We start from the raw sequence: 26,157 nt of genomic DNA on the forward strand, positions 1-26,157 counted from the left end.
TTCAATCTATATTTAACATAGGTTATGTTTATATATAATTGACAAGATTGCTTTTAATTTTATTAACATATTAAACTATCAAATAGTTATTAATATATTTTAAAATCATAAAATGTTTTAGTTTTTAGTATTGATACTGAGGTAGGAGGTGGGATTGACCTCCAGAGGCAGGGCTCAGACACTGAACCAGATTGAGGACTGGCTAAAACAGGGCCAGAGCAGAAGTAGCTTTTAATCCAACATGCCCACCAGCCTGTCTTGTCAATTTACCATTGCCACAGCAACACTTGGGAGTTACCACCCCTTTCCATGGCTATGACCCAATGATCCAAAAGTTACTACTTTTTCCCTAGAAAATTCTGCATAAAATGCCCCTTAATCTGCATCCAATTAAAGTGGGTTATAAATATGACTGCAAAACTGCCCTGAGCTGCTACTCTTCGCCCACAGGGTAGCCCTGCTCTACAGGGGCAAGCAGGGAGCTGTAACAACAATGCACCTTCAGTAAAGCTGTTTTCTTCTATCTCTGTCTTGCCCTTGAATTCTCTCCTTAGCAAAGCCAAGAACCCAGCAGGCTAAGCTCCACTTTGGGGCTTGCCTGCCCTGCATCAACACTATGAGTACATCAAAATAAAAAATGACATTTCAGCATCATCATCATCATTTTAACTGGAAAATGCCCATATGGTTTCAGACTGCAATCAGTGGCAGCTTGCAAACGTTGCTTAGTTTAGAAAAAGTAGCCTTCCTGTAATGTTTATTCTTAATATTGTGCTATTTTAGTTGCAGATCTCAAGATATAATTCCCAAAACAAAACCCAAGTGCACTGTTTTTACAGTATATTAATCACCCCAAAACATAAGTCTTTTTGAGCCCCAAAGGACTTACTATAAAAATTGCAAGCATCTTGAATCACAACTTGTAATTCCACTCAATTTGGGTCCATTAATTTGTTGTATTCCTGGCTATAGTCTATTATAAAAACATGTAGTAATGACATGCTTAAATAGGAAAAATGTTTTTGTAGTTTTTCATATTTCCTTGAATGACATAAAGTTATTATGAGTTTATTAGCATATGGTTTTTACTATAAACATTTCCATTAGCTAAACAAGTTTTCCTAATATACTTCCGTATGCTTGATTACACTATGCTTTTTTAAAATAATGCTTATTTTCTAGAAGTTAATGATGAAGGATTAAACAATGTGGCTGAATCTATCTCTTGCTGTGGTCGATTCTGTCTCTTGCTGTGGCCTTCAGAAACAGTGAGGAAATAATAACTGAAATCTTCTGTACCCATTTTGTGTCATGAATACAGTTCCAATAAGTTTTATATCCATAAGTTCTTTAAATTTTTTCAAACACCTGATGAAGTAATTATTATCTAGGGAACTGAGTCACCTAGAGGTTAAAAAACTTGTCCAATGTCACATGGCTACTAAGTGGCAAAAAGCAGGATTGTAAACTGAGCTTTCTCTCAAGGAAACACAAAGACATGAAAACAGTGGATTAATTACATGTTTATATTACAGAATCATATACTTTTATAGATAAAAGAAAATTTTAAAGAATCTGACTTTCTATTGAAGCAAAGATCAAGTCAAGTTATTTGAATGATATGTTTCTTTCCTTATGGCAAGGTAAAAATTAGCTCATGGTCTGTGTTCCTCTCTTTGAACATCACAACTTGGTATGTATCTGACCCAACTGCAGTGTGCTAAACAGCAGGATATCTGTGAATTCCAAGCTCATTGTGTCTTGTGTTTCCTCAGCATGATAAGTATGATTCTATGATGGAGATTCATGCTTACTAGTTTGTGTCACTTATATATTCTCAGCTCCACGGAAACAGGCATCATGCTGTCTTATTCACCTCTGTGACTAGTTAAATAATTCTTGTTTAATATCCAAGTAGGTGTTTACTAGAGAATGAATAATTTAAAATAGTAAAGGCAGAAGAAATACTTTTAGGACATGCTAAAGTAGAGTTTAAACAATGGATATAAACACTAACTGCTAGAGAACAACTGAAGCAGATAGAATAAACTGTGTTGCAGTCCCAAATGGATTGTTAATTTGGAGTCTAAGATACAGAGCTGTAAATATGAAGAGACTCTATAAATTTTGGGCACAGTCAAAATCAAAGAGCAATTTTATGTGTCTACAGTGCATTGGTGGGTCATGCATTTGTCTTTTGTTAAGTTTGGACACAAGAATAAATTCCATAAAAATGTAGTTCACTAATAAGTGACATTGATATATATATATATATATATATATATACACACACACACATATATATATACATATAATGAGATACATAATGTGTATTTATACTTCATATTACATATTGAATTTTTTCTGCCTTATAATTGTGAAAAAAATCAAGAAAAGTTTGTAGCACTTTCAAGGGTATTTAAGAAAATGTCATAATCACTTTATGACCAATCATTTTTTAAAGCTGAAGATGGGAATTTTAAATACAGTATTATGTCCATGATAGTTGGGTTATAAGGATGCATTTTAGAGTTAGGTGAAATGTAGAGAGTCTTAATTTTCAAAACATGTTGACTTTGTTTTTGAAGGCTCCGGTCAGTTTCCTTTGCTTTAAAAAGTATAGCCATCATTATTACACCTCTAATTACATATTCATAGACAAAGGGGGAAATAGATTCATGTTTGGACATGTCAAACAGAAATTGAATTTTCAAATTTATATTCTAAATAATTTAAATGATGTTCTCTACCATCACCTGCTGTCCCTTGAGCCCGATACTGTAACTTAGACCAATCCTACATCACTTTTAGGATAAATTTATGTTGTGGATGTTTGTTCCTATTTTTATTACTTAAGCTGAAGAAAATTGTGATATGGTACTGTAAAAACACTGAGTTCTACTCGGATGTCAGACAATAATATTTTAAATAATCTATATCACCTGCTTTTTCTATAGTTTAAATTTAGATTTAAAAATATTTTCTCAAAATCACCCTTCAATTTTTTTAGTGTCTCTTAGGAAACAGCTTCTTTGTTTTGTTAAATACTAAAATAGTACTTTTAATTATGGAACATATTCATACGTAGTTCAAAGGAGTCAAAGAATATGTTGATTGTAACAGTTCTTGTTTTATTAGTAGAAATATGATTTTTGCCTCATGATCTTTGATTTCTTTTAACTCTTCAAAAGCTCAGTGGAGCATGAGAAAGGATTTTCTGATTCAAGTCATGAGGAGTTGGTATCAAGCTAAATAATTTTCAGGGGCATATAGTATCCCTACAGCTCATAGCATAATTGCTTAGGAGTTCATCACAGTTCATTGGGAATGTAAACCAATGCATTCACATTTTAAAATCAAGGCATTGTTTTCTAGTCACACAAATTACTCTTCACTGTTGGTAGAATTTGAATAGTGTCTTTCAGCATGAAAGTTCAACCTTTTTTTTTTTTTAATTAGTTGTAGAGAATTGTGTAATAAAAAGAAAGAAAATGGTCACCTCAGGAAATTCTCAAGCGGATGTGACAGTACCCAGAATGCTTTGTGCTCCCTTTGTTAAGGACTGCCAATCATAATTAACAACAACAGAGACGTTGTTTGAGTCTAAATAAAGATTACAGAGAGCCCTTTTAAGTTAATGCCTGTAAGAACAGAATGTAGAAAAAAAACCTGTCTTTGTAGTCAAGTTAACCTGTCATGGAGAATTACTCTCATTTTTCCTCTGTTCACTAGGATCTGTAAACAACAGAGCTAGTCAATGTCATTTTTGTTATATTCCGGTTGAATGTGAAATACTGAATAACAATATAAAGAAATGGCTTTAGTTACTGGATTCCAAGGCTTGAATCCTTTGAGATTTTGTGAATACAACTTTGGTAAGTTTCATATATTTGATGTCTACACTATTAAAATCGATGTCTTTTTGAGTTCTTCTTCTATGTAAAGTTTTAAAGAGATGATCTCTCATCAACAATCTCTTCTGTTGCCTAATTCAATAGAAAAAATATCTGACTCTTCTTTTTGTGGAAATGAGAAAGTTGGATTTTCTGTAATAGTGTGATCCATCTGACAGTAGAAAGAACTCTTTATTTGCTTCGAAAAATTGTCCTGGGATTTCAAAATCAGTGGGTTGTCTCTTATGTTAACTCTTGTGCAACAGCATCAAATTATTTTCAGTATTTCTAACACTCCTAAAGGCCTGCTTTCTATTCATCACTAGCATCTGTGGAGCTATTTGATCTTTAAGAAAACTACCAAAGGAATTTTCCTTCTTTATTCTTTTCAATAATTCTGTCTGCTTGTCTCATCAGAAATGGTTTATTTTGGTCTCAATTTGGTTAAGATCCATTGGTATAATGTTGAACACTTTTTGCAAAGACTGACTTTCTTATTTAGGTTCATATTCAAAGCATCTAGGCCAGGCAAGGCACATAGTATATTCGAGAAATATTTATTAAACACTGGTTAACAGTTATTCCTAATTTTCCTTTTGCTACTCATGTTCCTGGCACATTGTTGGTGCTTAATAAATGTTTGTGGCTAAATAAACATATATGTTTATATGTTTATAAACATATATGTTGTTGCTTCAAATATTTTACATGACTATAAATATTTCTATTTCCCAGAGTCAGACACAAACATCTGAGGAAAACTCCAAAATTTCCCTTTGCATGTAAACAGAAAACAAATTACATATAGCTACATTTGCGAACAAATCATTGAAGTCGTCTGGAGCCCAGATGATAGAGCCACTGACAATAAACTAAGCATAAGAGACTTCTAAAAACCAAATCCACTTTTCTTTAAGTATATTAATTGCAAGGAGATGTATGTAGACATGGAGATAAGGGAGGACATAAAATGACAACAAAACTCATATAAAATTGGTCTGTCATTCATGCATTTTACAACCTAATTCACAAACTCTAATGTTCTAGTCAAACAGATGTAGTGAGTTTATCTCTATAATGGACCATACTGCTTTTGTACAGTTGGATTCCCTGAGCTATTTTTCCAGAATGCTTTGAAGTTACAGATTTTTTAAAATGTCAGGATTAGTAAACAACTCACATATATTTAACATTTTTCCGCTTTTAACTGTCCCTGAACTCTTTTTCAGAAATCTGTCTGATAATACAAGAAATGCCTCTTTATCCCTATTCAATCTGGTATAGTCACTCAATGAAGACTGCAATCCTGAAATAACAGCTGTACTTCCTCTTAAAAGACTGTATTTTTACTGGAAATTATCACCAATTCCAACCCTATTGCCTATACATGGACATTGTCATTGATTACTTCTATTTTTCATAGGGCTTATAAGCCCTTTCTTAATTTATTTTTAATCAGAGCATAAAGATGCTCTCAGTATCTTTTAATGAATTCACCTTTTCATTGTTAGCAAGTGGAAGAATAGCAGCTTTTCAAAGATAAGGTAGCTAATCATATGCAATTCAGCATTATCTGTCATTATAAATTTGTATAAATGTACAATCAGCCTACAGGCTGTGCAACTCATTTAAGGATCAACGGGATAGAAAGATAGTTAACATATTTATAACTTTTGGTATCTTTAACATGTTTATAGAACTAGAAAAGCATGCTAACCATATGGGTAATTCTATTTATCTTTTTTTTTGTGGGCGTGTGCCAAAACTTATTGAAATTTGATCACTAGCAGGAAGAATTCAGAAAGCCATCCATAAGAATGTCAACATCTTCAAAAATAAGGCTCCAATCAAGAGGATGCCTTCCTTATACAATTCTCCTCTTAGTGTCTTACAACAACTCAGTGGGGACATTACAAATAACTTCCTTTTTGAATTAGTGAGTTTTAAGTCATTTGGGGACAATTTCAGTGTTTTATATTTGAGACTATAATTTTATAAACACAATATTGCAGTTAACCTCCATGTTTTATTTTGTTAAGTTAAATATTTAGTTAGTTAAGTTAAATTGTATCCATTCATTTAGTTTATCAGTATGAATTTGTTAAATGCGTAACATGTACAAGACACTTAACTATAAGCAAAGAGACTACGCAGATTAAATAGCACACTATCATATATTCAAAGGACTCAGATGGAGACATATTTAAAAAAAGGAATTACACTATGGTTGATAAGTACTATTATAAATACATCTTGAGGAGTATAGAAGATGGTTCACAATCCCAGGAAAGACTTCTTGAAAGAAGAGAGATAAAAACAAAAAATTAGAGTATGAATAGGAATTTACTGTATAAAGGCAGAGAGTGCAAGTAGAGACTAATCAGGTTAGTAACAAAGGCACTCCAGGTATTGGAAAGGGCAGATTCAAAGGTGAAGAGGAAGAAAAAGAGCCTTGTCTTACGGTCAGGGATAAAAGTCAGTTTAGAGTAACTGGGCAATTCAATGTGAGGCATGAATGGTAAGAGATGAGAACTGAGCATTGAACAGGAGCCAGGTGGTGGAATATTGTTTATGCTCTGAAGAACACAGACCTCTGCACTGTGGGCATTGGAGAGCTGAGAAAATATCTGAACAATGGGAATTATGTGTTCATTTTTCCATGGCATGGATAACTTGGGTATAGATATGCAACTATGTGAATCGTTTATTTGCAGGGGTCACACTGGAAGAAGAAATACTTGTTATGAGATGCCTATACTTCAGGTGAAAAATGAGGTAGCCTCAATCTAGGTAACAATTCTAGGCTAATCTTTCTAGATGATAAGAAGAGGTTTCCATTTCTAGATATATCTAGTAGGTAAAATTGACAGGACTTTATTATAGTTGGATATACAAGATGAGAAAGAGGAAGAAACCAAAAGTATTTTCAAAGTTTCTAATCTGAGTCTGACTGGTTGGTGGAATAGAGAATGAGAGAGGCTAAGAAGGTTCAAATGATAAAATGAATTCCATTTTTGGCATGTTCAAATTTATGGTGCCTGTGGTATAGTCAGAGAGTTGCCAAGGTAACAGTTGGATATACAAATCTGAAGTTCAAGAATAGATGATGTAGATCTGGGAGTCATCAGCATATTGGCAGTTGTTGAAATCATGCACCAAAAAATCGAATAAATGGGAAGAAGTAATATGAAACAGAGGTTAATTATATCTAGCTATATTACAGACAATGCTCACGTCTATCAACATCCTTGTCATCCTTCCTCATTTATTCACAACTTTGACACATGGCTCAATTTATTTTTCTCCAGTCTAAGGAAACCATCATTACAGCTGGTTCATCAAACCCTTTAATCTCTCAGTTCCTTGATCAGCTTTGAAGTCCTTCGCTAACTCTTAAATTCTGGAATTTGTATCCACGCACCTATAACTTGTTCTCCTCTATTACATTTCAGAGCAAAAATTAGGCTTAAGTGTCCTATTTTATAAATACAGACTCAAAACTCATTTACACTGATGTTTCGCTCATTTTTTTTGTCACCTTATTGAGACCTCTACTACTCTCTCCTACTACTATTCTCTCAATTTCTTTTTCTTCTTCTTCTTCTTCTTTTTTTTTTTTTTTTTTTTGAGATGGGGTTTCATTCTTGTCACCCAGGCTGAAGTGCAATGGCGCAATCTCAGCTCACTGCAATCTCTGCCTCCTGGGTTCAAGTGATTCTCCAGCCTCAGCCTTCTGAGTAGCTGAGATTACAGGTGCCTGCCACCATGTCTGGCTAATTTTTTGTATTTTTAGTAGAGACAGGGTTTCACCATGTTGGCTAGGCTAGTCTCAAACTCCTGACCTCAGGTGATGTGCCTGCCTTGGACTCCCAAAGTTCTGTGATTACAGGCATGAGCCGCCATGCCAGGCCTACTCTATCAATTTCTACTCCTACTCTTCATTACATTCTCATTCTTAGTCCTTCTATTTAAAGTTGTTCCTTGTACCCCATGATCTACTATTTCAATCATTATCTTGCAATGATCTACAATCATTTGTCTTGTTATTCCTTTTTTACATATGCCTAACTATCTGCAGCTGGGTCTAATTCATTATGTTTTATTTATTTAATAAACACTTATGTGATACATATAAGTTATATCTAAGAACGTCACAATTTTAGCCACTTATTAATAAACTTTCATAAAAACCCATGAGGTGGGCACATCCAGGATGTTCTCTGCAAGAGGAACTCACACCATCACACAAGTTTGTGACTCCCAACTTGAAACAGAAAATTCTTCTTTAATTGGTATGCTCTCTGTGGAGAAACCAACTACCATACTTTGAGAAAGTCAAACTGTCTCGTGCAGAGTGACCTTATGGCAAGGCCCAAGTGAAGAAAAAGCTGAGGCCACTAGCCCACAGCCTGTATCAACTACCAGACATATGAGTGAAGTGAACAAGCCTTTGGATGATTTTAGCCTTTGGCCTCTGAGTTGTCTAGCAGAAACCTCAGGCATCATAGGGCAAGGACAAGCTTTTTTTGTTTCAATAATAAAGTTCTTGCTAAATCCAATACATTTATTTGATTCTTTGAAATGTTTAACATAGTCAACCAAGCATGTACTACTACCTGCTCTGATTTTCACTTGCGATTTCTAGTCACTCCTCATCAGACACCACTGAGCGCTCCTCTACCCTTTCCTTTCTTTAGAGCTCTGTCCTAGGCTTTGTATGGACCAGTGAGCCTCAATCAGGAGTTCTCAATTAAAACCTACTCTGTGTGATTTCATTCACTCCCATGTCTTCGAAATTTCCTACATTCTAATATCTCCTAAATTTATGTTTAGTCCAGATGTCTCTTCTGTGCATCTGACAAATATATCAAACCACTAAGCACACATTAGTAATACTATCTTGAATGTTTCACAGATAGCTCAAACTCAACGTGTAGCAGAATGAATGTATCATCTCTCCAGTCATATTTTTCTGTTTTATTTTTTCAGTAAATGAGATCAACATCCAATATACATAATTTTCTATTTAAAAACCTAGGATAAAACTTTATCTCTTTTTTTTCTTCTTCAGTACTGACCCCCATACCACTATATAGCTAATCAAAGCCTATTGATTCCATTTCATCAATACTCTTCTCTTGACTTCCAATGCTACCTTACCTTTGCACAAGCCACGTCAACTCTTATCTCAGTTATTATGACAGTCTTCTAATTTGTCTCACTTTTCACATTGCCTTTTTTCAGTCTCTTCTCCACATTATAACAAGAACATTTCTAGAGTAAAATGTGAACCTGTATTTCCTGTTTATTATCTTTAAATATCTGATGATTTCAAAGATTAGTTCAAACTCCTTATAATAACAAATGCAACTTCAGCTTCATCTTTACTAGAATCCCTCTGCTTGGCCTATTTTAATTTCTCTTTCACTTCTTGGTCTGAAATTCCATCCTAACCATTTATGTCTACATTTCTCCATTTGCCTTCTACAAGAAGCTCTTTCCATAGTTAATTCTGTCTCTGTGTATAAATTGTTAATTTAAAAAGCCTTCTCTGCCACATTAAGTTATATTAAGCTTTTCTACACCTATGACCTCCTAACAGCCTATTCTTATTCTATCACAGAACTTTCTACCCACAGTTGTAATTCCGTATTGACATGTTTGTGTCTCATTAGACTTCTGTCATGGCTCGATGATGGCAAGGACACTTTTGCTCACCATCACAGACTCAGTGATTAGCAAAGTTCTATGTAGATAGTGTAGATTAAATATTTACTGAGTTAATTATTAATGAATGAACTAAAAGTATCTGTGAAAAACATACAGTAACAAGTAACCTTAGTCAGAGCCTTGGATACGGAAATGTAGGGGGACAAGCATGCTTACAAAAGTTTAAGGGCTAGATTAGAAGTGAGGAAGTGAGATGAAAGTTAGAATAGAAAAATGAAGCCTAATGGAAGTTCCAATTGAAAATAGGAATAAAAAATAAGATACTATCAAGAATTGTATTTCTGTTCTTGTGTCAGTTTGCTGAGAATGATAGTTTCCAGTTTCATCCATGTCCCTGCAAAGGACATGAACTCATCCTTTTCTATGGCTGCATAGTATTCCACGGTGTATATGTGCCACATTTTCTTTAACCAGTCTATCATTGACGGGCATATGGGTTGGTTCAAAGTCTTTGCTATTGTGAACAGTGTTGCAATAAACATACATGTGCATGTGTCTTTATAATAGAATGATTTATAATCTTTTGGGTATATGCCCAGTAATGGGATAAAATGAATATCTAAAATTATTTGTTAATAAAAAATAAAATATCAAAAATAAAAAAAGTTGTAAATATTAACACAAAAGTATCACATTGCAATTGGAACACACATCTCTCCTCTTCAATATATGTGAAGAGCTTGCAAGAGACTATCAATTTTCTTACTATTTCATTTTCTATGAGGCAATAGTCTCAAGTAAGGAATGTAATAAATCTTATTCCATTTTGAAACAGTGAGAGTCAAATAATTAATCAGAGACATTTAAAGAGTTGAGCAGATAGGATATTGAATAACAGAGCAATGATATTCTTTAGAAAATAGTGAAATTGTAAGTTAAATCACCAGTAACGATTACATATTAAAGTAAAAGATAAAACATAAAATTTCTCATCAGTCTTAAATTAACCAAAGTCTTTTCAATGTCAATGAATATTTTTAATGCATGAAATCATGTCTCTGAACAAAGAACATGTCCTAACATTTCTTACATACGTAAATAATTAAATAGTACCTTCTCTGGTAATAAGTAGTTTCATCCTAGTAACACTATTTCTCAAAAAGTCAGAGTTTGGAGAGGAAAATCTGATCTTGATGTTTTTTGTGAACTCTACCTTTGACATTCACTTTTGCCTTTGTTGATGAAATGGAACTTACATCAAAAGACAATGAACCATTATTGCTGGAAACCTGCTGTGTCTGAGATCCAGTAGGAGGAAGTAGGACATGTTCTTTTCTGAGCATTGTTGTGAGGACCCTTCAGAACACTTATTGATGTTAGATACAGAACCTTATTAACTGAATGCATGGCATTGGAAACATCGCATTCTATTTTTTTAAAATACTATAATGTACTTTTGCTTCTTACCTTGTTGTACAAAAGATCCATACACAAACCACATGGAGTTGTAGAGCGTAGTAGACGTCATTGATCCCATTTGTAATCGTGGGGGATTAAGCCAGTTCAAGAGGTAGACCAGTAGACCCACCAGAAGGACTGTGCCAGCAATGCAAGCCCATAGAGAGAGATCAAATGGTGCAAGACAGGCAAACATATCCACTGTCTTTTCAGCCCTTCGAAGTAGTACTCCCACTGAGTAGTCCATGTAACGTGTTGTAAAGTCCACCACATTCTCACGATCTGGAGTGATGGTTAAAGCAGAAATCCCTATGTCGGCTCTCTGAGAAATTGAAAGAGAAAGGAATACATTAACAGTGTGAAAAACAATTTCATTTGTGCCACTTCAGCTTGCCTCGAGGAAAAAAAAATAGATGCCTCAGGCAATATAATTCTTTTTATATAAACTGAAAAACACTGCAAAGACTTCTTACAGAAGAGCCATATGTGAAATTTGCATTTCTTACTGAAAATCTTGCCCCACTAGAGTTAGACAAATTACTTTGTTTATGTTATCAGTGCATGTAAAATCAGTGAAGAATATTTAAGACACAGATTACACAGGGAGAAAATTATCTTTTTTCCTGGGTCATTTTTATCAAAGCCATCATTAACAGCAAAGGAAAAGCTTATACTGGAGATTCCTTTCTAGGAACATGTTCCCAAGATATTCAATATGTTCTTAACATGTAAATTATTAGGTAGGTTATTTAGAAACATCAACATGGCATTTTACCTTTGTTTTCTATTTCTCTGCATATAAATTTATATTACTGGGCTCTAAACAGATTTGTTAGAGTTTACACAACACTAAGTTGCCATATGCCAGAGGTCACTACTATGATTGTATTGTATAAACTTCAGAAACATTTTAATGAACAATTAATGATTAAGGAAAGAGGATTCTTCTTGGGGTAATAATCCCCTTTTTAAGATGTCTTTTAGATTCTCAGTGATAGCACTCTTAGCTACAGCATATTCTATTTTACTTATTTAAAACATCACAGAATCTCAGTAAAGCAGAGGGTAGATGATTTCACATTTAAATTGCATAACATGATGATACATATTTAAGTATCTAAAATATGTATCTTTTTTGAAATAATGATCTTCAGCTGTGATTAAAGCTGCAGAATGTCCCTTCCAGACAAACAGAAACACTAGTACATTATTTGTTGAACATTTTCTCATTATTTTCCTTTTAATTGTTTCATGAAAGAAAATGAAAACTTGTTTTATAGCATATGGGGACAAATCCAAGAAAGACATGAAAAGTAACATGCCTAGTGGAATGCTAATCAAACTGGAATAAATCTAGGCTAAAAGTAATAATGCTTTTAAAAATATTCTAGCTATACTTAGGCAGTGTGGGTATGTGTTTGTATGCCTGTGTGTACCAAGATCATATATATTTGTTGTGAGGCCCAGTGTTAAATATTTATGTCATTATTTTTTACTTATTCCTTACAATGAGCTATGAATTATGTGTTTTCCTCTCCATTTCATAAGTGGAGAAACTAAACCTAAGAAAGTTTAAGTACATTGTTCAGATCTCAGTTAATAAGTACAGAAGCCAGATATTAAAACTATGTTTTTCTCATTCTGAAGCTTGTGCTCATAATCACTTTACCATATTGCAGCTATCATTCATTTTCCAAATGAACCATATAGTAAGCACTCAGGGTAGTTGGTTCTAGGAAAATTTTTATATTAAAAGTGTAAAAATTTGCTGTTTTAAAACTGTACTGTTTACATTGTAACAAGACCATATTAGCATATGTACCATGGATCTACAATTATTTACTGAAAGTTATTAAACTTAATGACACTATGTGAAAATGAACTTGCAGAAAAATATTGCTTTCAAGCTCATATATGTATTTAATTTTTTATAGCAAGATATTGGGAATTGGGTCTTTTCAGATGGAAAATCTAACGCTGCTCTTTAGCTCCCTTGTCCTGTCTTTTCTGAGCTTTGGTTTATCTCTTTGTGAAATAAATGTAACTGTTTAGTATCATTATTGTGAGATGACTCATTTATCTGGATCTTAATGATGAATAAACAACTCTCTAAGATTCAATTAGGCTCTCAGAAGATGCATTTACTTTTTCAGGCCATTAAAGTACTATGGATCAGTAATTTACTAATTGATCACTAGCGACCCAAAGCATTTAATGACTCAACCAAAGTCAGAAAATTCCACCTGAGCAGGAATTTACTGACAACATGTTGATAATATGTATTAAATGTTCATAAATATTTTTCTAATAAGTAATTATGTGTTCTACCTTTAAACGATTATAAATTAAATGGTTACTTTACTGATTTTAATAATGGATACATCTAAACATCACAACCTGAATTTCTAAAATGGAATAAAAATATCTAAAGTTTTTTACTTATTTAGGAAAAGGGAGCTGATTATTTGTATGTGCCAAACTATTAAATTTAACAATTATTTGTCATATATCTATAAACAAATTCCTAAATTCTGCCTATTTTCAACACTTGGCTATTCTTGGCTATTCTATATTCAGGAGAAATTTCTAGCTTTTCCATGGAAGGCATATCAGAATCATATAATGAACTTTTCATAACACACACACACACACACACACACACACACACACACACACGAGTTTCCTTTCTCTAAGTTTTGTATAGTTTTTCCTAAAAAGGTGCTTCACTCCACCGTTCAGAATCAATGATATAGCAGCCCACTGTGATGGGTAATGAGCAAGTGGTAGTCCTTTCTTGTGTTAGAGGTGCTGCACTGAAGAAAAAAAAAAAAAAAAAAAAAAGCCAAGGACCGCTAATTCCGAAAGACAGTCCTAAAACTTCCTAAATATTAATAAGCAACAAAACCAGAAATAATCAAAGAAGATCATTTAGGTGTTTATTTATTTGGTCAACTCACTTGTACACTTTTTACTGTGACTTGTCACATCTTTACTCCCACTGTTATTATATAGAGAACACAGAATATATAAGATTAAAATTCATAATTATTTCTATGTTCCAACCTATTGCCCATACCCAGTCTACTCTATTTAACCCCTTTTACAATATAGGAGTTGCCCCCTTCCTCAGGCTAACCCTCCATCAGTAAACGTATCAACCACTCTCCATTTCAGCTATTTAAGTTCCCATCTTATGAATTCAACATCATCCTATTAACTAGATTTCCCGTTAAAATATTCTTTGTTTGTTGTTAAAATGAAATTAAAGAGATTGAGCCCTTCCCTCTAACCTCTCTATCTTTTGGTTACTCCGTGTTACCACCTTTTCTCTCTATTTTTATACATCCCAGTCAGTCTGAGAAGACTCTTTTTTTTTTTCTCCATATTGTTGGGTACCCTATTCCTCATGGAAAAAAGTACTTTTTAATTATTATATTGTGGAATCAAGTGGATACACCTCAAAGCTCATCTGATCAGGTTTCTTGACAACATTTCAAACACAATTTTCCCTTGAATTTCATGACATAACATACACCTCTTTCTCGGTTCCTTTTTCAAGCTCATGTTAGCAATTCTCTGAACTTGGGCTTACATCCTTTTCTCATTTGAGATCTTCTGCCTGTGCAATCCCATCCATGACTATTACTGCTATTGTCCCCATGTACACACGATTTTATGAATGTATATTTCTAGATGTGTATCTGAGCTCTGGAGTCTAGACTGATTTATTCAACTACATAATTGACATTTCTACTAAATGTCTCAAAAACACCTCAAATTTACATTAAACATGGCCAACATCATACAATATTCAACTAGTCCGCTTCCAACATCTCTTGCTTTAATGAATGGCGTCTTTTTACATAAAGCATACAACTTGCTAGCCTTATTTTCTTCTCCAGCCTATGTCCCCTGTCAAATCTGTCACTATAGATTTTACCTCCTGAGAATCCTAATAGCTATTCATCTCTCTACTATTTCTAGCTCTCATCATTGCTTTCCTAGGCTCCAGCTCCTTGTAAGACTACCTGAAATTCACCTTTCTCCCTCTTCAATCTCGCTACCGTAGCCAAAGTAATCTTTCTGTAGAGCATATCTGATCCTGTCTCCTGCCACACGTTAAAGGTTTTCAATGAATTTGCATTGCTCTTAGGAGACAGATGAAAACCTTTAACATGGTTTACACACCTTTAGGTAGACTATCCCCAACCTGCTTCAATATATTTATACCGTACCATTTTCCCTTCCAGCACTTCTTCCTGATGCATGGTCTTTGTACATGCTGCTCCCACAGTCTGGATTGACCCTCCTGAAACTTCAAGTAAAGTCTCATTTGTATTCATATGTCAGCTCAATTTTCATTTTCACAGAGAAGCTATCCATTATCTCTTTGATTAGAATAATAATTATTATTTACACTATCAGAAGCCTGCATCCCTCACTTTCCTAGTCATTACAACAGTTGTAATCTTACATACATTTATATGATCTTTTCAATAAGGTTTGATTCTTCTCCTAGGCCATAAGCTCCATGAAAGCAAGGACTGTGACTTTTAAAAAATTACCTATCGCATTTTCTGGCATAGAATTCATGGTCAATAACTACTTGCCATGAATATGTGAATAAATGAAGAGGACCCCCTACTAAACTTTCATTACCTAATTATTATAAATCTCTTCCATCTTTTTGTCAGCATTTCCAACAGAAAGAGTTATTTAAAAAAGAAAATTGCAATATGAAAATTGACTGCTTCATAGCAATGATAAAATATTAATATCCTGAATAATTATGTCAATAACTAAAGTAAGGTTCTTGACTTATCTGTATATTTATGCTTATGTTATTTGAAAATAGCTAAGATAATTAAGCATCTACTATAGTACATACAATATATTATAAAATACTATATGTTAAATATTTAATGTAAAATGCTTATTTAAATTTTGATTAGGACTAGCACTAAAAATGGAATGTAAATACTTTTTTCTAATTATTTGAATTACATAGTCATAATATTTTCCTTGGGAGAACATATAAGATTTGCATTCTTTCAAGTCATGAAAAAGAGGTAGATGGATGATACAACGGAGCGTGACTAATAAGCAATATAGTCACTGAATCTTAGCAGCTTAACGAAATTGAAATACATTTACTCCAAATTTAATCTGAAATAAATTATTATATGTAACAAGTAAAAATCTAATTTGTTCTTGAATGTAATGCTAAGAACATTATATTGGTATTAATAGTTATGAATTTACTTAGTGTTTGCTGTATACCAAGTGTCATGTTATGTGTTTTGCATACATTATTTTAATATTACACCAAGTCCAATTGCTTTTTCTCAGATGAAAAATTTACATTTGAAATATTCAAATTATTAAACTTTGCTTTTATAATAAATTAATACCTTCTTCCCTACACTTTTTATGAAATGTCTTAGTTTTGTCATCCATGCATTATGTTATCAATCTAAATAGATCTGCCCTATGACAAGTTTTCAAACCTTTTCCCAAGATATGATTTTCTAGCCCTCAAAATATTTGTCATTCTCCTGTCAACATAGTCTAAATCATCAGTTTCCTCAATTGATATAAACGATATACATTTTAAATAAAATTGGAGCCAAATCATTTTTATTAGGTGATTTTTAATGCTCTCATATGCTAAATTGAAGGTCGCACAAAATTTTGAAAATATTATTAAACAAACACTATCAAACTAGTAGCCTACATAGTCTTATGCAATTGAAACAAATGTTAGATTTTATGTTTGTCTCTTTAATTTCATTCTTTGCTTCTTTTGCATCTTTCACATCTGCTGTGATCTTTACTTTTCACTCATTATGTCAACTTTTTTTTTTCCAGCTTTGAGCCATTTAGAAGTTTGAGAAACAGGCCTTTAATTCTTCATTCATATTACTAGTAAAGTATTGATGAAATGTACATTGACATGTTCAAGCCAACATGCCTCTAAAGTTCTATGCACTTTGATGATAGCTCACTAGTTAACACTTTAGATACGGCTTTTCAATCACCTATAAATATTCTTTCTACACTTCCATGAAGCCATGTTTGTCCATAGGGTTTTAAGTGCTTTGTAAAAGGCATTATTGAACTCAAAATACATATGTAATCAGATATTCATCTGCTTATGAATAGCTAATGCTATCAAAAAATGAACTGCTGTTTTAATCATCTAAAACACAACTGATTAATCATCCAATCTGTAATTTAATCTGAGAATAACATCAAACTCACTGCTCTATCGTAATAAACATTTCTTTTCTGATTTTCAATATGACGATTCCAAACTAAATAACACTTTTTTTCATGTTGTGTACACATTGCTTGTAGTAATTCCCATATCACCTCAGGAAATGCAACCACTCCTACTTTAAATATGTTTTGCACAAAGGAGAAGCAAAATATTTACTGAAGAGTTTTGGCACACATTTAACAACTACTAGGTCTACCTCTGCCTATCTAACTTTCTAAACTATTTGTTTCCTTCTCTCTTCAAGAGAATGAATTTTTGTAAATATGTGAAATTTCTTGATAGTTTTCTTTAATATTATTTGCTTTTCTTTGGCCTTCAAATAATATGACAGTGTAAAGATTCCAGGTTTGCTTGGGGAGAAAGTAGGGATTGAAGAAATGCTAAAGGAAGAAAGAAAGGCTGGAAGAGAAAGGGAGGGAGGAAAAATGGGAGGGAGTGGAAGAGGAAAAGGGAGAGGGAGAGGGAGAGGGAGAGGGAAGGAAAAGGGAAGGGAAGGGGGAGGGGAGGGGAGCAGGAGGTCAGTTTTGGCAAAACATCTATTTCCAAAGATATTATCAGTTTTTCAAATTTATTTGCATAAAGATGTGCAAAGTAACCTGTTCTAATTTTTCCCTGTATCAATCAATAATTATTACTCCCTCGTCATATCCTACTTTGAATATTTGTGCTTTTCCTGTTCCTACTTGATTAAATTAGCTAATAATTTATCTCTTAAATTGATACTTCCTTAAAAAACAGGATTTAATTTATTAATTTGATCTACTTTTTCTGGTATTTATCTTATTGTTTTCTCTTTTTATTTTTATTGTCTCCCTTGTGTCATCTTTTAAAATTTGCTGTACTTTGTTTTTAGATATGAGGATCAAATCTATTATTTCCAGTCTTTCATTTTTATTGATTTTTTTTAGCCAGAGTCTGGCTCTGTCTTCCAGGCTGGAATTCAGTGACGCCATCTGGGCTCACTGCAACCTCCGCCTTCTGGGTTCAAGCAATTCTCATGTCTCAACCTCCTGAGTAGCTGGGATGACAGGCATGCACCGCCATACCCAGCTAATTTTTTGTATTTTTAGTAGAGACGGCATTTCGCCACATTTGTCAGGCTGGTCTCGAACTCCCAACCTCAGGTAATCCACTCACCTTGGCCTCCCAAAGTGCTGGGATTACAGGCGTGAGCTACCGCACCCAGCCAAGATTAATTATTACTTCTTTAAGTGTTCTTTACAGATTCCGATATATAGTATTTTTAAAACCATAAATTTAAAAAATACTTTAATTTTTGTCTCTTTTTCTCTTTTCTACAGTTGTTTAACATAAGGATTTCTTAATTTCAGGTGAAAAGCCTTCTCTTACTATTCTTCTAAATTTTTAGTTTTATTGTATTTTGATCAGGAAATACTATTTGTAATAAATTACCTAAGTGAAACTTAATCGTGTTTTCTTCGAGGCCAATCAATATACGACTTCTGTCAATGTTCCACGTATGCTTGAGAAAATGGTATATTATCAGAGCATAGTGTTTGATCCGTATCCCAAAAATGTATCTTATTTAATCTATTCTTTATGTTATTTGTTATTGTGTAGATTTTGTTATATTTACAGCGCTTTTCTATGTAGTGTGTGTTCTTTTTTTTAATTTTGCTATCTAGAAAGATTTGCAGTTTTATTATAGTTTTTACCTCAATATTTACAACTTTTATAATGCCTTTACTCTTTTTTCCCAGTTAACCGTTTTCAAAAAATTTAAATAAAATCTGTTACTTCCACTTATTCCCTAAACTGCATTACAATATCCTATTTTCCCCTACTTTCCCCTTTTCCTCTCATTTTTTTAATACCATTCTTTCATTTTTAGAACATACGATGATTTCCTATTATTATTTATTATCTAGGTCTCCAACTTTGCTTACTATTAGTCATTTTGCCAAAGATTCTCCTGTTATCTTTTGTTTGAATAAAGCTCATTCTGTATTAAACTCTATTTGGTAATACTTTACTATATTCAAATATGCTGATGGATTAAATATAAAAGAACATTTAAAGATTTTTGGATATTCATATCCAAAAGAATTTTGTCAAAGAATACACCCACTTACTAAAGTGACATTGGATGTTTTTTTTTTTTTTTTTTTTGGTATGTGATTTCATTGTCAGCCATTTTTTTTCAGAATTACTCTTGCTTCTCAGAATTATGAGTAACTATTATGAAATGTGTCAATCATTTGGCCTATTCTTTCCTGAAATGAAGAAAACAGGTAGGGTATAACATTATTAATTTGTAAACAAATTACATTTTTGTCATATTAGACATATATTTAATTTTTTTTTCTATTTCTCCTTAAGTCAATTTTAATGATGGGATGTTTTCCTTGAAAATAATTCAAGCCTTAAGTTTTTTGTTCAATATAATTAGCATACATTTGTACTTACTGTTCTATCATGTTTGTGAAAATTTTTCTTAACTGGGGTATACACACTCTTTTTTGATAGAACTATTTATGCATTTCATTTTCTGAAACCAGACACGCCAAAGGCTTTGTTTTGTTTTACATCTTTTCAAAGAACTGTTTTTCCCTTTAATTAACCCTATTGATTTATGAATTCTAAAATATAAATTTTAATGCATTTTTAACTTCATTGGCTTTATATTTTGTTTATTGAGCTGAAGGCTTGATTCATTATTTTAATTTAGTAATTAAGTAGAGTTTGAACACAGGCATATTTCTGTAAGCAAAGTTTTAAGAACAATCTACATGTTGTGTTTTTGTTATCATTACTTTCTAAATAGTCTATATTTTTAGTTTTTATTTCCTCTTTGCTCTAGGAACAGTATAGGAGAGTTTTTGCTCACTTGCTATTTTTATTTCCACGTGGTTTGAGATTTTGTCTTTGTTTAAAATGTTATTTATCTTAATTTTACTGTATTTTAGTCAGGTAATTTGTCAGGTATTTCTTATGTTATATATAAATTTTGGAGTTTGGGGGCACATGATATATTATCAATATTTATAATTAACCTATGGGTCTTCACTCTCTGTAGGACACAAATTTACATAAAATTTGTATTAATTATACTATTTCTATTATATTAAATAAAGTTTAAAAATTTTATCCTTTCAGTCTTCTCTACCAAAACTCGCAAGTTGATGGTCCATGGTTTATAGGTAACTTACAGGTGCATTTATGTTAAACTAGTTTTAAAATACTTCAGACAGAATTCAAAATTAGTAGATTCTACATAAAAATTCAAACTGATAATTTCATTTTAAAAATTGTTGCAGTCTGTTTCAGCAACTTGTTGAATCTGAGAGACAATGCCCCCTTGGAAAGTTCATGAGATCTTCAGTTCATTTTAGCTCTTACTATTCAAGCACACTGTATGCATAAGTACTATATCCAACTTTACTTTTTTATCTTAACAGCCTCATTTCTATTAGGAATTTGAATTTATTATCCTTCATTTTCAGTCTAACTGATTAACACAGCAGATTACATAAGATAGCCACAAAGTGCTTCTTATTCTGGTATACCCACCCCTTTGCAATGTACTGTTCAGCTCTTCCAACAATTGGTGCAGTCTATTTCCCTATCCTTTAAATCTGGGATTAGTCAGGGACTTGCTTTGGTCAATGGGAAAGAAGCAATGTGATACAAATAGAGCACTGGAGGGCTGGCACAATGGGCTTGCCGTCTCTCTTGCTGTGGCAAGAACCCTGGATCACCATGTGAATGAGTCCTAATTTGTTTACTGATGAGTGAGAAGCCATGCAGAAGATAACAGAAGTGCTGCTACTGAGCCACAACAGCAAACTGGCAATAAAATATGCTTCCTGGTAAGCTCCTATCTTTCTCTTTTCTGCAGTTTTTACCCTTCCAAATTAGGACAATTAGTGGATTTTTTCAGGGTCACATAAAAAACGATTTCTTAGGAGAGTGCTTCTTTGAAATCTGCCAGTTCGTGGTTCATGGAGGGCACCCTTACTTAATTTAGCGTGCTGTTTTAAAATTTCCTCTAATTTCCTATTTATTTGTCATATCATATGAGATCTAAAAAGGGGAAGGTAGATACTTAAGTTTTCTTCAACATCTTAAGTAAATAGATATATCAAAAAATGTGTAAATTTCTATAATGAAATCATTTGTAAAAATGTATTCCAAGCTCAGTAGAGACAGGAAAATAAATAATTCAACAGGGCTTAAACATGAGAAGTGAATATTAATTTCAAGTATTTATAATGTTATTCATTTCCCAAGTTTTAGGTATTAAAAATGTGGAAAAGGAATTTTCTAACTTGGACTCCCAGTGAAATGCAATAATTTAAATTATTTGTGTCTATTTAGCAGAACATGGAAGTTGGGCCAATGTCAAAACAAAACATAAAAGTAAAACTTTTATATATCACAGAATAGGCTAATAAGTTTATCATCTATAAACCATAGGAAAGCAAAACTAAGATGAAAAATAAATAAGTTTAAACACTGAACTGTAAGAATTGTGTATGAATATATTCTAGTTTTTAAAGGGCCAAATTATATAAAATCAGCCTATTTTCTTCCTGCAGGTAAAAGAAATGCCCAAAATATCACTGGCTTAAAAACCAACATGGAAGAAGCTCCCTGGCTGATTGTCCTAGGTTGATCAAGCTTCCAGAGTTAAGAACCAAACTTATTTTCTTTTATTGCTCTGTGCTCCTCAGTACATAGATTCCAATTCAAGTCTTTCGAGGGCTACTTGAACACCAGCCATCCTATTAACATTCCAGCCAGGAGAAAGGAGAAAGATAAGAATAAGGATAACAATCCTTTCTTTAAGAACATTTCTCAGAGACATCACATGATATTTCTGTTTAAATGTCATTGGCTACAATTTAGTCACATGACCACACTAGCTCAGGAGAGAAGCTGGGAAATGCATCTTGTGGGAAGTCTGTATCTGGCTATTAGATTCAGGAGCTGTATTTCTAAGAAGTGAGAACAGATATTTGTAAACAACAGTCATTGCTACATTTTCTCATATGTAAACACTATTTTGAGACTGAAAAAGTTCTTTTAGATTCTTTTCTATTTTTACATATACACAAGTATATACATTTTTTCCATAAACCTTATCATAATGTAATATAATCTTAGAGAAATACAAATGTTTATCCCTACTCAGTCTTTCTAAATACTGCACAAAATTTTGAGCAATAATTATTTTTGTCACTTTTGTATTTTTAACACATGGATAGCACATGAATAGATGCTCAATAAGCATTTATTGATTATGAAGGTACTCTGATTAATTTACATATTTTCCCTTTGAAATATATTTTTTGAATGTTTCCTTTTTCTTACCTACTGTAATTAATAGATGTTTGATCTTGCAATTTGAGTATATTCATTTGATAAGTGTTTCTTGGGTTTTGCCACACTGATATTTCTCAAAACTAGTATTTTTCATTATTTCAACAGATTTTTGTCTCTGACAGTACAATAGTGACAAAAACATGATTATTAGTTTAGTTTCTGTGTTGTTAATCTTACTGCTACACCATTTCTCAGAAACCACGTGCTGTTCCTTCTTTTAGCTCCCTCTTCAGCAGGCCTCCAAGCCTACTCACATGCTGATCTAATTTTAAAGTCCTTGTAGGAACAGTTTAGTTTTCACTAGTCTCTGAACCAGCTTTTCTCTCCCGGCCTGAATATATATACTGAAAAATACCTAGTTTTCCTTTTCTAATGTATTTTCACCTGAGCTTGTGACGCTTCTTCCCTAGAGTTTACAGTTATCCTTCCTTTATCTGTTTTGCTATATGTCTCCTGGAGGACTTATCTCATAATATCTGCTTTATATTCTCAATTTTAAGATAAACTTCTTGATGTAGGTGTTTTATCTTCATAGTCCTCTCTGTCTCTAAATATTTTCACAATGCTTTGCTCATAGTATTTTTCCAAAAATGTCCTCCAAGAAAGATTTATCTCTCTCTCAATTTATTTGCTCTGCTTGTTCTTTGAAATTTGATAGTGTTTTTATACAACCTTCAATTCTAGCATTCAAGAAGTAGATTCTTGACTATATACTGCCTGAAAAACATGTTTCTCTCATTTTGTCATTGACTAAAGGCTTTTTTCCATATGAAGCTCTTAGTTAGGCCTTCTGACCTTGGTAGCTTGGGTTCTAATATTTTCTGCCCACATATGTGGGGTAAACTTCCATATGTGCTAGCTGATGTATCACCACCCTCATTTTACTGAGGCCAAATCTGAGACTCAGATAAGATAAATAGCTTGCCTGAGATTATAGGTGAACAAATTGTGGGGCTGGCCATGTCCCCTATACTATGCTTGGCAAATTTGATTAACTTTTTGCTTTATGGCTTCTGTATAATCTCTTCCTCTTGATTATTTCCCCAGTATTTATTCATTGTTCTATTTTTTTTTTTCAGCACATATGTCCTTTTTAATTCTTACACTTATTTTTCTGACTTCTGATTTATGCCTAAACAATACTCATACTGGGGAAGTAAGAGAAAGAGATTTCACAGACGTGGTGGTAAGTGTATATGTATATAAATGAACATGTATTATAGGCAATTATGTAAATTTCAGTTAAAGGAAAACTATTGGGGATTATAGGGAAGATGTGATACGATATGACATTTTAAAATAATCACTTTGGCTGCTCTGTTGAAAATAAATTATAGGGAAAAGAGCAGTAGCATGGTGAGTAGCTAAAGAGCCACTGAAGTAGTCCTAAAGAGAGAAAATTGTAGCTTTCAAGTGGTGAAAAGTGATCACATTGATGGTGTATTTCAGGTTTATAGCCAGACAAATTTGCTGATGCATTGTATATGAGGCAAAACAGAGAGAAGAGAGGTCAAGGGCAACTTAAAGGTTCTGCACTGAGTAACCTGAAAACTGGAGTTGCCATACACCACAACAGACCTGGATCCAAGAAGAGGGTGAAATCAGAAATTCAGTTTTGAACACTTAATGTTTGAGGTACTCATTAGAAATGGAAAATGCTGAATGCATTGTGAGAAATAAAAGTCTGTAGTTCAGGTAACAGATCTGGGTTAAATAAACAATTAGAGAAGTGGTCTACTTATAGATGATAATTGAATCCATAAGATGGGATGAGTCCGCCAAAAGTTGACGTATAGATAGCAAAGCAAGTGGTGGATATGTTTTGGATTTCTCCCCACCTCTTTCTTTCTCTCTCCCTCTCTCTCTCCATCTTTCTGTCTCTCCCTTCTCTATATAGCTGCTTAGCTCTTGAAGAACAAGAACTCCATGTTCTATATTTTATGTATTCTCCAAAATTCCAGCTACACATTAGGCCCTGATAAATGCTTATTGAATGCTGAATGGGAAAAAAAGGCACAAGTTATTTATAAATTACAGTAGTTTAGGAATTATCTGTAGCATTAGAAGAGGCTTAAACATATACCATTTCTATAATTCCCAATAGATAATGCTATATCTTTGAAGAAACAGACCATCAGGAAGACTAGACTTCTTTAATTTTCTAAGAGGTCATCTGAAGGCTGTTTATGGGCAGAGAATATAGAAGCAATCTCTGACTGAATTGTCCAAACTGCAAATACATATTTCAGTAAAATGCAAACCAAGGATAAAAGAACTAGAATTGAGTCAATTTTTATCTTCATTGCAGTGAAATTTTCAGTCATTGTAGAATTCACTTAAGGAGGCTATTACAGATGTTTTGGGAGCTCTGCAGGGGAGGGGAACGTAAGCTCTTTGTTAATAAGAAGATAACTAGCTCCCAGAAACAGTTTGTCTCTATGAGAAGTAAATCAATTCTGGCTGTTCACCTAGTGATTCTGTGCAGTATCAAATGAAACATAAAATGAGTAAGAGAGACACTCAGATGTCCTCATGCAGCTAGAGGGAGCCTCGGCAGTCAACCTGCAGTTACCTCCCACCTGGACACAGTTGAGACTTATTAGGTCTCCGGGTTTTTATTTGTTCTTACTCAAGAAAACTTTTAGTTATTTTAAAGCCTGCTATCACAGAATTACCAAATTACAAAAATAAAGCTCTGAATCACTAAGACTTAAAATAACTAAAATCTAAAGTATCCAAATGGCAGGCAGGAGTCAGCCCACAGTTATCTTTCAAGGTATAGAAATATTTGGAATATTTAGAAACTCTGCTTCCAAATATTCATTCTGAATATTTATATGTCAAGTTAAAGACAATCCCTTAAATGAGGCTGGAACAGTGACTGCTAGAGTGAGTGAATATTTAAAGGCTCCATTTGTGGTTATGTTGTACTAAAGGATGTTTTCATTTCTCTTTAATATTAAAATTAACCTTTTCATTTAGTAAAGTTCTTACCATTGCAAAAACAGAGAAAGAGGAGATACATCTATATTGCATCAACTACCTTGCTAGGCTATAATAAATTTTTATTATTCTCTTTTACTTGTAGTATATTTCTCTATGTTTATAATTTCCAGACTAACATATACTAAAACCGGCATCTTAAATAAAAATGACCAAGCAATCTAAACACAACACCTTACAATTATGCTCATAGAACATAGAGAATTTCATATCTGAAATGCTCTCTAAAAGTTACTTATAATAACCTCACCAAAATCTGTACCCTCTTATATGACTGGATATTATCTTACTTATTTATTTTATCTCCAAAGCATGATCAGGGATAGATGAAAATCTAGGTAACAGATGGCATTTCAATAGCCAATAGTGGATTTTAGGATTTATCTATCCTCAAGTTATCAGACTTTCTCATCATAGCTTCAGTTGGATAACCTGTAACCTACCAAATCTTTTTATTTGTAATATTTTACTGAATTTTTGTTTGTCCTTGTCTATAAGTTCTCCTTA

General features: G+C 33.1%; 1 protein-coding gene across 3 annotated transcripts in view; it reads right to left on the bottom strand.

The window, feature by feature from the left end:
• Positions 1-26,157, bottom strand: part of GRID2 (glutamate ionotropic receptor delta type subunit 2) — a 1,512,615-nt gene that overhangs the window by 329,213 nt on the left and 1,157,245 nt on the right. For all 3 annotated transcript variants that reach the window (XM_032239845.1, XM_032239843.1, XM_032239844.1), the window contains one exon: positions 11,031-11,343. In XM_032239845.1, coding sequence (XP_032095736.1) covers positions 11,031-11,343 — 313 coding nt within the window. The remainder of the gene's footprint in view (positions 1-11,030; positions 11,344-26,157) is intronic.

This window comes from Sapajus apella, unplaced genomic scaffold (genome assembly GCF_009761245.1).
Source record: "Sapajus apella isolate SASKATOON/1434 unplaced genomic scaffold, GSC_monkey_1.0 scaffold45, whole genome shotgun sequence".
Taxonomy (NCBI): domain Eukaryota; kingdom Metazoa; phylum Chordata; class Mammalia; order Primates; family Cebidae; genus Sapajus; species Sapajus apella.